The 14,458-nt window shown below is 42.2% G+C and overlaps 1 protein-coding gene across 2 annotated transcripts in view; it reads right to left on the reverse strand.

Annotated features, from left to right (window-relative positions):
- Positions 1-14,458, reverse strand: part of LOC112859877 (S-adenosyl-L-methionine-dependent tRNA 4-demethylwyosine synthase TYW1) — a 210,959-nt gene that overhangs the window by 183,594 nt on the left and 12,907 nt on the right. For both annotated transcript variants that reach the window (XM_086692048.1, XM_086692047.1), the window contains exon 7: positions 8,347-8,469. In XM_086692048.1, the coding sequence (XP_086548174.1) occupies positions 8,347-8,469 (123 nt within the window). The remainder of the gene's footprint in view (positions 1-8,346; positions 8,470-14,458) is intronic.

Consider the following 14,458-nt stretch of genomic DNA (forward strand, 5'->3'; position numbering starts at 1 on the left):
AATTTTTTGGTTATGAGCTTTATAAAAGTAGCCAAACCAAATGCATACAGGACAGCGTGCGGGGAAAAATTTGGCCTTGCCGGAAGGGAAATCTGGCCATTGTCCCCAGTTCCTGGAAAGTAACGGGGAATCCCTTGGAATTTCCCGAGTGACAGCAGCGTCCGTTATTCACGGTGGGCCCCTCAGACCGCAGCTGACTGCAAGTGGGGGAAGGTGCTGAAGACATGGGCAGTCAAGTCCCAATAAAAACTGGACACCGAAGCTCAGGTAAGCCCCCCGGGTTGGCAACACTTGATGTGTATTACTGCACGTTGATGCTGAGAGGACAACACATCTTGAGGAGGACAAAGGAACGCCTCTTGAATCTATTCTATGCGTCTCCTCCTTTGGCTGATTTTCTGTACCCCTTCCCAACAAAGAACCACAGCCATGAGGGTAACAGCTTTGGGGAGTTCTGTGAGTCTTTCTAGCAAATTATCAAACCTGAGGGTGATTTTTAGGAGCCCCCTCCCCCAAAATTTGCAATTGGTGTCAGAAGTGAAAGCAATCTTGGGGACTATGCCCTCAGACCTTGTAGTTTTCTAATACCAGGGAGGAAGAAAGAGATTGTTCACAGGATAACATGTTCAACCTCGCTCAAAATGAAAGAAATACAAATTAAAATCAGGTCATTATTTCTCACCTTTCTGGCTGGCAAGATTTAAAAGACTAATAACACCTGAGGGTTGGCAAAGGTACAGAAAAATAGGCTATCTCATCTCTCTCCTATGAGAAGAAATAAAAATGTTTTCAATTTTGTATAGGGCAATTTGGAAACATCTATTAATACTATAAAATCCCGGGGTGCCTGGGTGGCTCAGCTGGTTAAGCGTCCAACTCTTGATCTCAGCTCAGGTCTTGATCTCAGGGTCATAAGTTCAAGCCCCACGTTGGGCTCTGGACTGAGCATAGAGCTTACTTTAAAAAAATAAAAATAAAAAAATAGGCACCTGGCTGGCTCAGTTGGTGGAACATGCGACTCTTGATCTCAGGGCTGTAAGTTCAAGCCCCACACTGGGTGTACAGATACTTAAAAATGTGTGTGCGCGTGTGTGTGTGTGTATGTATAGATGTAGATATAAAATCCCCTTTGATCCAGAAATTTCAATTTTATGAACTTATTCTTGAGATAAATTTATGCCAGCCGCAAAAATTATAAGAGCAAGAGTGTTCAAACACCTAAATGTTAATCATCAAGAGCCAAATACATCATGGGACATAGTCCTAGACCACTATGTAAACATTAAAATGAACCAGGTGAATCCGTATGACAGCACTGGAAAGCTGTCATGTTAGATGAAAACAAGCAGTCTGTAGACTCGGGAGAACAAAATGATCCCATCTGTGCAGCCAGAAAAACAAAGTTAGACCAAAATGCAGGTGTGTTTGTAAGAGCAGTCAAACACCCGGACGAATACTGCCAAACTAGAAAGTCTGGTTTCCTGTGAAAAGTAGATTTAGGAAGAACAAGGACAGGGAGCTGCATTCTTTGAATCTTTCAAACATATATAAAGAGGGTATGAAATTAAGTGAAACTTCAAAGGGAGGTTCAGATCAAGTTATGTATTTTCAAAGGGAATAGCTAAGAACCAGAAACTCTAAAAACACCTCCCTCGCATTGAGGATGTGAAAAGGATAGAGGACATAGAGGTAAGGACAGAGGATTTTTGAAAATTTCTTTGGAGAATGTTGGTAAGGTATTTTGAGATCCCGCCTCAAATGGAGAGAGGCTGGAGAGCAGGTGCCTTATCACATCTCAAGCCCCCGAGGCTCCACCAGGGCCCCTCAAAAGAAGCTGCTTGTATGCCCCGCACTCAGAGGGCATCATTGACTGGTGTAGGACTCCTGCCCAGTGAATCCAGACACCAAAGGACTGACTAGTTTCCCCAGCAAGTGAGCACTGCTGCTGGGTAGGAATCAGCCTGTCCTCCCAGAATAAAGAACTCAGGAGTATTCCCGTGGGAAGGGACAAGAGTGCAGGTGGGGGTGACCTTAGATGCTGACCAACAGGGCAACCAGAGAGGAAAACAGAGGACAGACCTCAAAGAGAGGAAGCCAGAGGCACAGGGCTCAGAGGAAGGAGTGAGCCACGCCCAGCAGCACACTTCTTGGGGTACACTTGCTCAGTGCAAGGAACCAGGCAGGAGACACCATGGACAGTGTCTCCACAGAAGCAATGAGAGTGCCGGGTGGAAGAAGAGTCAACTTTAAACTGGACGAGGGGAGAGAGCACAGTCACCTTACACCACATAAGAACTTCCTACTTCTCTCTCTCCTGCTCCCCATCCGTTCCCCAGACCCTAAGCAGATCCAAAACAGCAGCTAGCAAATAGGCCAGAAAGTAGAAAAGAGGGGAGGAGTTTCGCCTTTGAATTAAATTGACTTAGTTTCTTTAGTATTACTTACTACCTATTACCTAGGCTTGGGCATTCTACTGTCAATTTATTAAGACTTTGTGTCTTAGGGGCACCTGGGTGGCTCAGTGGGTTAAGCAGCCAACTCTTGGTTTCAGCTCAGGTCATGATCTCACAGTTCATGAGTTCAAGTCCCACATTGGGCTCTATGCTAACAGTGGGGAGCCCGCTTGGAATTCTCTCTCTCTCTTTCTCTCTCTCTCTCCATCTGCCTCTCTCTCTCTCTCTTTCAGAATAAATAAATAACCTTAAAAAAAAATAAAAAGAAAAAGAAGAAAAAAACTTTGTGTCTTAAAGTACCTGTAACACTTTATTACCAAAAATGACCAGAAAAGTCACGAAATCTGCCAGTTCTCCCTCCTGTGCAGGTTGAAAGGGACAGTAAAACTCAAAACAAAGCAGCTTCTACAATAACTTCCCAAAATTAATCCCTGTTTGTAACACTACTTTTAAAAGATTTTTCTGGGGGTACCTGGGTGGCCCAGTCACTTAAGCGTCCAACTTCGGCTCAGGTCATGATCTAATGGCTTGTTGAGTTCAAGACCCACATCGGGCTCTGTGCTAACAGCTCAGAGCCTGCAGCCTGCTTCGGATTCTGTCTCTCCCTCTCTCTGCCCCTCCCCTCCGCCCATGCGCGCACTCTCTCTCTCAAATATAATAAAACATTTTTTAAATTAGCCGATTTTTAAAAAAACGTTTTTCTGAAAAAAACAAAAAGATTTTTCTGTGAGATTTTTAAATGAGGTTGTAAAAACTACCTGAAAATATCACAAAGATTTTTATAATAGAGATTCAGGTGCATATGAAACAAAGTTAAAATAAACATTCCAAATGCTAATAGTAATTTTTCTGGGGAGACAGAATTATTGATAGATTTTGGCCCTTTGTTTTCTAAGTTTTTATTTTTTAGGTATGTTAATTTGTAATGAAAAAATGTTTAACTAGGCAAAATTAAATAAACATTAAATTTTTTTCTTTATATTACTATTTGTTATAGCATGGGACCACCCTGAGTAAAATTAGAGGGTCATCATGTTTTACGCAAGAAATAAGTTCTTAAGACCTTATATAATTCAAAACTGACCCTATCAAAAAATGGGAGATATTCTCATATGGCTATATCATAAATAGTTTATAATTCAGTTGATACTAGATTTTTTGTTTTATTTTGGGAGCATGGAGAGAAAGTAGTTCCTTCCATACTTTCTATATCTAATCCTCAGAAAGGCGAAAAGTACAAGACCCATAGTCCCTTCACCTAGATTCACCACTTTTGTTGATAATTACCTGTCTACCCTTCCATGCACACATACACATCTATAAAATACACGTGAATGTATGTGCAGAAAGAAAACTTTGCTGAACTATTTGTATGTGGCAGACACCATAACACTTCACTCTTAAACACTACAGAATTCATCTCCTAAAAAATGACAGAACTGCACAACTACAACACCATTATTACAAGGGAAATTAACAAAAATCCAGTATTATCTAATAAAAAAATCCATTTCAAGTATCCTCAAATGTCCAGACAATGACCTTTGCTCTTTGATTCAAGATCAAAGGTTACACAATGCATTTAGTTATGTTTCATTAGCGTTTTTAAACCTTGGACCCGTCCTCACCCCAGGTTTTGTTACTGTTAATGTCTATGACATTGACTCTTTTTAAAGAGTCTGGACTGTCCCACTTTTTGGATTTGTCTGATTGTTTCCCCATAATTAGACTCAGGCTAAAAATTTTTGACACAAAATTACATAGATGATGTTGCATACATCTTACTACCCATCATGTCAGGAGGGACACGAGGTCATTTTAATACAAATGATGAAGCTAAATTTGACTTTTTTGGTACAGGCGAAAATCACCTGAACACTCCATTTGTAAAGGTATATTTTATCCTTTGTAATTAGCAAATCATCTGTAGGTATTTTTCCCCCAGTGATGTATTTATTTTTGGCATGTCTAAGTGGGTTAGTTTCTGGGATGATGTTTTGAGAATACGTGCATATATGGCCCCCAAAGGCATTTCATGCAATCCTTGCTTAAATTAATTATCACTCTGGGGATAGAAAACAAATGATTAATTCTATCATACCCTCTGTATTTCTTATCTAGGAACCTATAAAGACTTTCTCTTGTACCTCCCTTTTGTTGAGCAGCAAAAGGATTGATTTTTTTTTATTTGATGTAATACAATCCATTGCATATAATACAATACATATTATCATTATGTTCATTTTTGATGCTCAAATTGTCCCAAATTTGGCCTGTGGGAAACTCTTCAAGCTGGTTCCTATGTCCCTTTGATGTGTCTCCATCAGTCTTTGATGATCCACTTGCCCAACAAGACATCCCAGGCCCATCTGTTATGCTCCCTTCCTCAGCCCTGGAATCAGTCATTTCTCCAAGCCCTGATTCCTTTCAATGAGGTAGGATATTGAGAAAACAAGAACTGAGTGCTCACCATGTTTGTTTCTAGGTCTGTGGCCTAACAAAGAGTACATCTGTTCTTTGTCCCCAGTTCCTGGCACAGAGCTTCAAAAAACCTTGGCATTTTCTAAGTGCCAGAAGGGTCATTGTTATGCAAATGAGGTGGCTGAGGGGGTAGGCCTAGATAGCTTTAGCATGGGGCTGGTCAACCAGAAAGACCAACTCTGGGCCAGCTGGATCTCCAGGGAAAGAAACAGGGAAGGAGGTCAGCTGGAGAATCAGATGGCCAATAATCTAATCAATCATGCCTACACAATGAAACCCCAATAAACATTCTGGATGCTAACTAACCAGCTTCCTAGTTAGCGGACACGTGGATATGGTGGGAAGGGAGGATGTGCCTGGGTTTCACGTGGAGAGGGCGCGGAAACTCTTGAGTCTCTTCCCCACCTCCCTACTCTCAGAACTCCTCCTGTTGTCTTTTCCACTTGGTTGTTTCTAACTCGTATCCATTAAAACTGTAAGTATAGTGCTTTCGGTGAGTTCTGGGTCATTCTAGCAAATTACCGAAACTGAGGGCAATCATGGGACCCCAAAATTATAACCAGTTGATGGGAAGGGCAGGCGGCCCCTACTTAGAGCCGCCATCTGAAATGGAGACAGTCCTATGCAAGACTATGCCCTAAATCTGCAGTCTGATGCTAACTCCAGGTAGCTACTGTCAGAATTGAACAGAACCGGGTGTTTAGTGGTCAGAATGTGAAAGGTTCTTTCTGTAAACACAGCTCCAAAATACCGTTTACACACACAGCACTCAAATTATAAATTTGCAAATCTGCCATGACAATAAACTATTTTTTTAGAAAAAATCTTATGTTCAGATCAACCTCCAAATGAAATCCAACACCACATGAAAATCTCATTAATACACATGGATCCACCTTATTATTTCTCACAGATGCACAACAAGGTCTGTAGTGTGTGGATATATCATGCTTTTTTCAACCAGTCTCTGGCAGCTGTTTGCTGTATATACTTGTGGCATAACCTTGGGCATCTGCTGTTTTGTATTTGTGAAGATGAATCTTCAAGGCAAATTCACACAACCAGGCCTGCTGGATGATGGGCAAATGCATGTGAATCAAAAGCCCCTCCATACAGGTTACACCGTTCCGGACTCCCCTCAGCAAGGTGTGAGCACCTGTGTTCTCAGAGCCTCACCAGCTATGGATGCCGTACAGTTTTTGAACTTTTGTGATTTTGGTAGGTGAGAAATGTCATGTCAGAGTAGTTTTAATGTGCCTGTCTTTAATTCTGAGTGAATGTGAGCATTTTTTCATATGCTTAAAGTCTATTTGTAGAGCTTTTTCTGAGACTCGCCTATTCAGGTGTTTAGCCAATTTTTTCTATTAGGTTTTAGGTCTTTTTTCTTTTGATTTTTAAGAGCACTCTGTATAATAAAAAAATTAACCCCTTCTTTATTATGGAAGAGGCAAATATTTCCTTTTTAATTTTTTTGAAGTTTATTTATGTTTGAGAGAGAGAAAAATAGAGCACACAGCGAGCAGCAGAGGGGCAGGCAGAGAGAGAGAGAGAGAGAGAGAGAGAGAGAGAGAGAGAATCCCAAGCAGGCTCCATGCTCAGCTCGGAGCCCAATGCAGAGCTTGACCCCAGGACTGCAAGGTCATGACCTGAGCCAATATCAAAGAGTCAGACACTTAACCGATTGAGCCACCCAGGCGCCCCATACTTTCCCTTTCTATCATTTGTCTTTTGATATGCTTATAACCATGCAAATCTTTTTAAAACTCATTGGTAAATTCAGTCTTTTCTTGCTTCTAGATTTTGAATCATACAGAAAACTCTTCTCTAAGTTATAAAATAATGCATCTGGTTCTATTACTTATAAATTTTTTCAACAAGTTCTCTAACCCAATTGGAGTCTATGGTGACCTATGAGATGCACAGAGCCAAGTTTAAATGTTCACAGGTAGCTATCTGCTTGTCGTGCCATACCCCTGCCAGGGAAAAGAGATGCCACTTTTATTATATATGAAATCCCCATATATTCCTGGATCTACTCCTGCTATTTTATTCTGCTGCATCAATCTGTCTCAACAGGAGCCAAAACACAGGTTTAATTACAGATGCCTTGTAGTAAGTGTTAATATCTGGTAGGGCCAGTCTTTCTCATTACTACACCAAGGAGTTCCTAACTATTCTTGCATGTTTATTTTTCCACATGAATCAACCAGGCTAGCTCTAGGGGAAAAAAGTTATTGAAACTTTTAATGGGATTTCATCAAATTTACGTATTAATTTAAAGAGAAGTGACATCTTTAGAACAGTGAGTGAGTCACCACATCTAAAAACAAGAGATATCTCTGCTCGGGAATTTTTTCAGTTTCCATCACACAGATTTAGGACATTTCTTTCTAAATTTATTTTTATGTACTTCTTTATCTTTTATATAGCTGTTATAAATGAGGTCTTCTCTTCCACTACGGATTCTAACTGGTTATTGTTTGGAAAGACAAAGGCTATTTGGCTTTTTACATTATATCCTGCTACCTTACTGATTTCTTTCATTTGAGTTTGTGTCAATTTTATCATTGATTTTCTTGGATTTTTCCATAGTTTTACTTCTTTTGTTTCTAAAACTTAGGCACTGGGCACATTCCCAGTGTAGGATATTCTCATTTCCCAAAACTGACACATGAATGGAGTCTATACACTCTTATGCTATTGTGTATACTACTCCCATTTCACATCATTGGAATCTGCGTAGACTCCTACTACACCGCACATTCTCACATTCATCTTGTCTGCGGCAATGACAACCCAGACTAATGTTTCCTAGATTCCTAGGGCCTCCACCTACACTGATCTCAACACCTCCAGACCAAGGTGCTGTCTGTAGGCTCAACAGCCCTCACTCTACGTGAGGCGGAAGCACTTGAAGAAAGTTCCACTTGGGGGGTGCCTGGGTGGCTCAGTCGGTTAAGTGTCCGACTTCGGCCCAGTTCGTGATCTCGTGGTTCACGAGTTCGAGCCCCACGTCAGGCTCTGTGCTGATAGCTCAGAGACTGGAGCCTGCTTCGGATTCTGTGTCTCTCTGCCTCTCTCTCTCTCAAAAATAAATAAATATTTAAAAAAGAGAGAGAGAGAGAGAGAGTTCTACTTGGAATCTCAGCACGAGTCCATCTTCATGCTGTTCACCCTGTCTGTCTCCTCAGTCACAACATTGAAGTCCCTCTAACCATCCACCCTTCCCTCAATTCCTGCCCTAAAATCTGCCTATTCTACTACAAGCTCATTTTCACAGGGCTTAGAGGGAAGATTTTCACAAAGTTCATGTAAAAATGGCAAAGAAGTAGAAAACTCTCAAGACAGGAGGCAAATGTTAGATGTTACTAACAGCGGGATCCAGGTGCACTCTTTCCCAAAGTTACGGTACCTTTTCTTTCTTCACACAATTCATAATTTTGCCGAGGTCCTCGACATCAACGACAGAATTTAGATTCTGGTGGTCCTCAGTACCAGACTCTTCCTCACTGGTGCTCTCAAAGGGCTCTTCCTCCTGGAACATCAATGTTTCAGAAATATATTGTTCAAAGTAGTGAGCCTCCAAGATTGTGAGTTCATGGGACAGATCTGAGATATTTTAGGCTACAGGTTCAGCAAGTATGGCCCGCAAGCCAAATGCAGCCAGCCTCAGGCCAAATGTAAAGGCAGCCATCACTTACACGTTATCTATAGCTATGTTCTTAATACAGTGACCGGACTGACAGCTGCAACAGAAACCATGTGGCCCACAAACATGGAAATATTTATTAGCTGGCCCTTCACAGAAAAGTTTCCTGACCTCTCTTTTAGACAGAACCAACCAGGCTTAGTGAAGAACTAAAGGCAGGAATGAGGAAAAGGAAGGACTTAAGCATGACTCTTGGGTTTCTTTTTTAAGTAATTGAGACGGTGGTGCTATTTACTGAGATGAGAAAGATTTGGGGAGAAATAGACCAGAAGAGTGGAAATGAAAAGCTCCATTTTGAATTTGTAAAGTATGAGATGCCTCAGACCTCCAAGCAGAGATTTTAAAGAGGATGCACATAAGAGAACAAAATTCCAGGCAGACCTCAGGGACAAAAATACAAACTTAGGAATAACTAGCACTCAGACAGTACTTAACTGCCATGAAACTGGGTAAGATCATCCAGGAAGAAAGTATCAACAAAGAAAAGAACCTCACACCAAGCCCTGAATCGTTCCAACACGCAGAGGTTAGGTAAGGGAAGAAGATCCCAGGGGAAAAAGGAAGAAAACCACGAGAATGGTATTGTGAAAGTCAAGAGAAGAGTGATTCGAAGAAGGAATCACGATATCAAACCCTACGAAGAGGCCAAGCAAAATGAAGGCAGAGAAATACCCACAGGGCTTGACAACATGATGTCCTCGGACCTAGAAAGGAGCAGCCACCGTGGGGCAGAGCGCCAAAGCGGAGTGGGCGAGCGTGAACTGGGACTTCTGCTCCCAGCTGCAGGGTGTGAAAGACACTGAACACCCTTCCTGTGGAAAATAACCAACACTGAGTAACAGAATATTTTAGTAGCACAATTTCAAGCGTATCACTAAGTCAACAAACATACGAGGAATTAAAAGTGGACAAGCATCAACTGAAAAGGGAATCCTAGGAGGTAAGCAAGTGATGGAGTGGAGGGTATCTGCTGAACTCCGGAGAACCTATTCTGACAGCTGGACAGGACCAGGGAAGAGGAAAGTCGAGGAAACAATACTAGGAGGAGAGTCTAACACAGAAGACCAAAGTCAAAGCTGGGACCCCACAAGGCTACATCTCTCATGTACATGTAAACTAGAAAAAAACATTCCATGCAAGAGGAGAAAGCAGAAAACATAGGCAGAGAGTTTTGGGGCAGGAGGAGGCGGGGAGGCAAGAGCTAAGAATAGATACAGGGATTTTATTTCAAAAATTCTAAAGTTTCTGGGAGGGGTAAAGAAGAATTTTGGGGCGCCTGGGTGGCTCAGTCGGTTAAGCGTCCGATTTCAGCTCAGGTCACGATCTCACGGTCCGTGAGTTCGAGCCCCGCGTCGGGCTCTGGGCTGATGGCTCAGAGCCTGGAGCCTGCTTCCGATTCTGTGTATCCCTCTCTCTCTGCCCCTCCCCCGTTCATGCTCTGTCTCTGTCTCAAAAATAAATAAATGTTAAAAAAAAATTAAAAGGGGCGCCTGGGTGGCGCAGTCGGTTAAGCGTCCGACTTCAGCCAGGTCACGATCTCGCGGTCCATGAGTTCGAGCCCCGCGTCAGGCTCTGGGCTGATGGCTCAGAGCCTGGAGCCTGTTTCCGATTCTGTGTCTCCCTCTCTCTCTGCCCCTCCCCCATTCATGCTCTGTCTCTCTCTGTCCAAAAAATAAATAAAAACGTTGAAAAAAAAGAAAAAAAAAATTTAAAAAAAAAAAAATTAAAAAAAAAAGGAGAATTTTATAATAAAAACGCAGAACCAAATTAAACCAAAATTCCCAAAAGCAATACTCTAACTAGAAGACAACAGATCACTGTGTTCAATTTGGGGGCAGGGCAGGGGGGAATGACTCCCAGCTAGAACTCTATACTCAGTGAAGCATCAATCAACTATGAAGGCAAAATAAAGACATGTAGATATAAACATTCTGAAAATCTACTTCCGAAACAACCTTTCTCAGAGAACTACTAGAGAACATGCTCCAAAAACAAGAGTTAACTAAGAAATTAGAAGATAAAGGAGATACCAGAATCAGGAAATCCAACCCAGTAAACCAGTGACAGGAAGGCTGCGCATCACAGCAGACAGAAGACACAGGACTCCACCCACACCAAGGTTGGGACTGCAGCCACGCCAAAGTGGAGGAATAAGGACTCGTGAGAAGCCTCCAAGAAATCAACAAAAACTACAGAACACTAAGAAATAATTTTCATTCCAATAGAACTTTAGAATGAATCAGTGATAATTATAGAGAAATCAAAACTGATGTAGCCATTACCTAAGGGAAATAATGTGTAAGAGTGAAAATGTGGGGCACCTGGGTGGGTCAGTAGTAGGTTAAGCCTCTGACGACGGCTCAGGTCATGATCTCATGGCTCATGAATTCAAGCCCCATGTCAGACTCTGTGCTGACAGCTCAGAGCTTGGAGCCTGCTTTGGATTCTGTGTCTCCCTCTCTCTCTGCCCCTCCCCTGCTCACACTCTGACTCCCTCTGACTCTGACTCTCTCTCTCTCTCAGAAAAAAAGTTAAGTTTTTTTTTAAAGAATGAAAATATAATAACATAATATACAGCAGAAATGTGAGCACATATACAGTCACAATAATGAAGCAACAGTCTAGCCAGAAAATGTGCTACAACTGCACAAGAAAATGAGAGGAAAAGTGACACTGCGTGTGTGTGTGTGTGTGTGTGTGTGTGTGTATGTCCATGAGAGGGAGAGAGATTGTGAAATGTTTTAAAAACCAGGAAATAGCAAGAAGAGCCTATTATTTAGGAATGTAGAGGTAAAATGTCTGATGAAACAGCAAGAATTAAAAGTGACAACCCTGGGAAAATAAGAATTAGACAGAATAAGGGAAGAAAGGATAGTTTTTAATTAAAAGCCTAGAAGTACTATTTGAAGTCTTAAATGTACAAGTGTTACTTTTGATTTAAAAATTTTTTTTACTGGGGCGCCTGGGTGGCGCAGTCGGTTAAGCGTCCGACTTCAGCCAGGTCACGATCTCGCGGTCCATGAGTTCGAGCCCCGCGTCAGGCTCTGGGCTGATGGCTCAGAGCCTGGAGCCTGTTTCCGATTCTGTGTCTCCCTCTCTCTCTGCCCCTCCCCCGTTCATGCTCTGTCTCTCTCTGTCCCAAAAATAAATAAACGTTGAAAAAAAAAAAAATTTTTTTTTTTAAATTTTTTTTACTTAAATCTGTTTACATGTTGGGGCGCCTGGGTGGCGCAGTCAGTTAAGCGTCCGACTTCAGCCAGGTCACGATCTCGCGGTCCGTGAGTTCGAGCCCCGCGTCGGGCTCTGGGCTGACGGCTCAGAGCCTGGAGCCTGTTTCCGATTCTGTGTCTCCCTCTCTCTCTGCCCCTCCCCCGTTCATGCTCTGTCTCTCTCTGTCCCAAAAATAAATAAACGTTGAAAAAAAAAAATTAAAAAAAAAAAAATCTGTTTACATGTTAAAAACCGAGAGTGACATCAGCAAAATAGCAGAATAGACAACTCCAAGGGCCTGTTCTCCCACAGAAACACCTAAAAACTAAGCAAAAACCAATAGACTCAACTCTAATTCCCAGAGTTCTGACAAAGGCTTACAAGACCCAAGTAAACACTGAATCAGGAAAAAGGAAACCCAAAAATGACATTCAAGAAAATCTGTCACAACACTAGCTGAATACAAAGTAAAGAAACCATGTACAATAGGCAGTCTTTAAAAAGATAGTTTTTAAAGTCAATAAACAAACAATTATAACCCATAGCAAACTACAAAAATAAACCCTGAGGGGGGAAAGAATCTGGTTTCCAGGGTTAATACCTTATAATATTCAAAACTCGCAATTTTCAACACAATATTATGAAGCATGCAAAGAAATAAAAAAGTCTGGCCTACCTGCAGAAGAAATCAACCAAAACCATCCCTGACACTGGACTTCACTAAATAAAAGATTTTAAGCCGATGGTCTTAAATATGCTCCAAGAGCTGAAGGAAACTAGGAGAACGATGTCGAAATACAGAATATCGACACAAAGACAGAAATCATAAAAAGGAAACAAAGAAATTCTTGATCTGAAAAACGTAAGAACCAAACTAAAATCTCCTTACAGGGTTTCAGTAGCAGACTTGAGCCGACAGAAGAACCAGCAAACATGGACACAGATCAGTTAGAAACTGGCCAGTCTGAAAAATGAACAAGCGTACCAACACATACAAAAGTGGTTGCACAGGACTCTGTCCTAAATACCACTGGATTGTATCCTTTACAATGGTTAATGATATGTTATGTGAATTTTACCTCAATTTGTTTAAACAGTGTAAAAAAATATTAAAAGACCAACTGGTGGGAAGGGAAGCAAATATAAGCAAAAAGAATGGCTATAAAAGAGAACAGGGGCGCCTGGGTGGCTCAGTTGGTTGAGCGTCTGACTTCGGCTCAGGTCATGATCTCGCAGTTGACGAGTTCGAGCCCCACATTGGGCTCTGTGCTGACGGCTCAGAATCTGGAACCTGCTTCAGATTATATGCCTCCCTCTCTCTCTGCCCCTCCCCTGCTCATGCTCTGTCTCTCTCTGTCTCAAAAATAAATAAACATTAAAAAAAAAAAAACTTAAAAAAAAAAGAGAGAGAGAACAGAAAAACAAAACAGCAGCTGAAACACACAAAACAGAAACATTTGTTTTATATTTGCTTTTCCTGTTTGTTTGAACACAGGTGATTCCAGGGCACGTTCATAAACTTACGGGAACAATCTGGCAGAATGGAAGAGACTAACAATACAGGAGAGAGACGCAATAAACAAAGGGACAAAGTCCTTGATTCCAGCGCATGCACAGAACGGCTCTCGCAGGACTTAGACCCTTGGTCTCCTGCCACATAAGAGATGGGGAAGATGTGTGGATGGGGTTGGGGGCTACAAGAGATCTCTGATGGCCTCCTACAAGAGCTGGAGGAAGGGGCAGAGAGAAGTCTTTTTTTAGGTTTATTTATTTTTGAGAGAGAGAGAGAGCACGCACTCTCAAGCACACCAGTAGGGAAGGGGCAGAGAGAGACAGGGAGAGAGAATTGGGGTTTTTTTAAGTTTATTTATTCACTTTGAGAGAGAGAGAGAGAGAGAGAGAGAGAGAATGAATGAATGAACAGGAGAGGAGCAGAGAGAGGAACAGAGAATCCCAAGCAAGCTCCATACTGCCAGCCTGGAGCCCACTGTGGGGCTGGAACTCACGAATTGTGAGATGATGACATGAGCGGTAATCAAGAGTCAGACGCTTAACCCACTGAGCCACCCAGGCACCCCATGAGAGAGAGAATCTTAAGCAGGCTCCACACTGTCAGCACAGAGCCAGGTGTGGGGCTCGAACCCACAAACCGTGAGATCATGACCTGAGCCGAAATCAAGAGTGAGACGCTCACCCAACTGAGCCACCCAGGCGCCCCCAGGCACGGAGAGTATTAATCAGTCATCTTGGAGAGTGAGAAAGGGAACTCACACAAGAACGCTGGAGACTGCTGGGCAGGTTTGAGTGCATACATAGGCCTGTGGTCGTGAATCCAGGGTCAAAGAGCAAGCAGCAGGCAAAGGGGAAGGCAGGTGGGAGGTTTCGACCTGGCTTGGGGTTTGGCCATTTGGGTGAGAAAAGGAAGTGGAAGGCAAGGCAACTGAAGACGTTTATAAGAGAATGAGCATAAAACCTAACCTGGATAAGGGCAGAAGTGAAGAAAGCAGTTTTCACTCCCCAATGAAAAAGGCATGGGATCAAAAGAATTGTAAATAAAGTAGGACACCTGAGGCAGGTCAGAGTTCAGGTCACAGGAACATGAAAT

This window comes from Puma concolor, chromosome E3 (assembly GCF_028749965.1).
Source record: "Puma concolor isolate L17-30 chromosome E3, mPumCon1.1.hap2, whole genome shotgun sequence".
Lineage (NCBI taxonomy): Eukaryota > Metazoa > Chordata > Mammalia > Carnivora > Felidae > Puma > Puma concolor.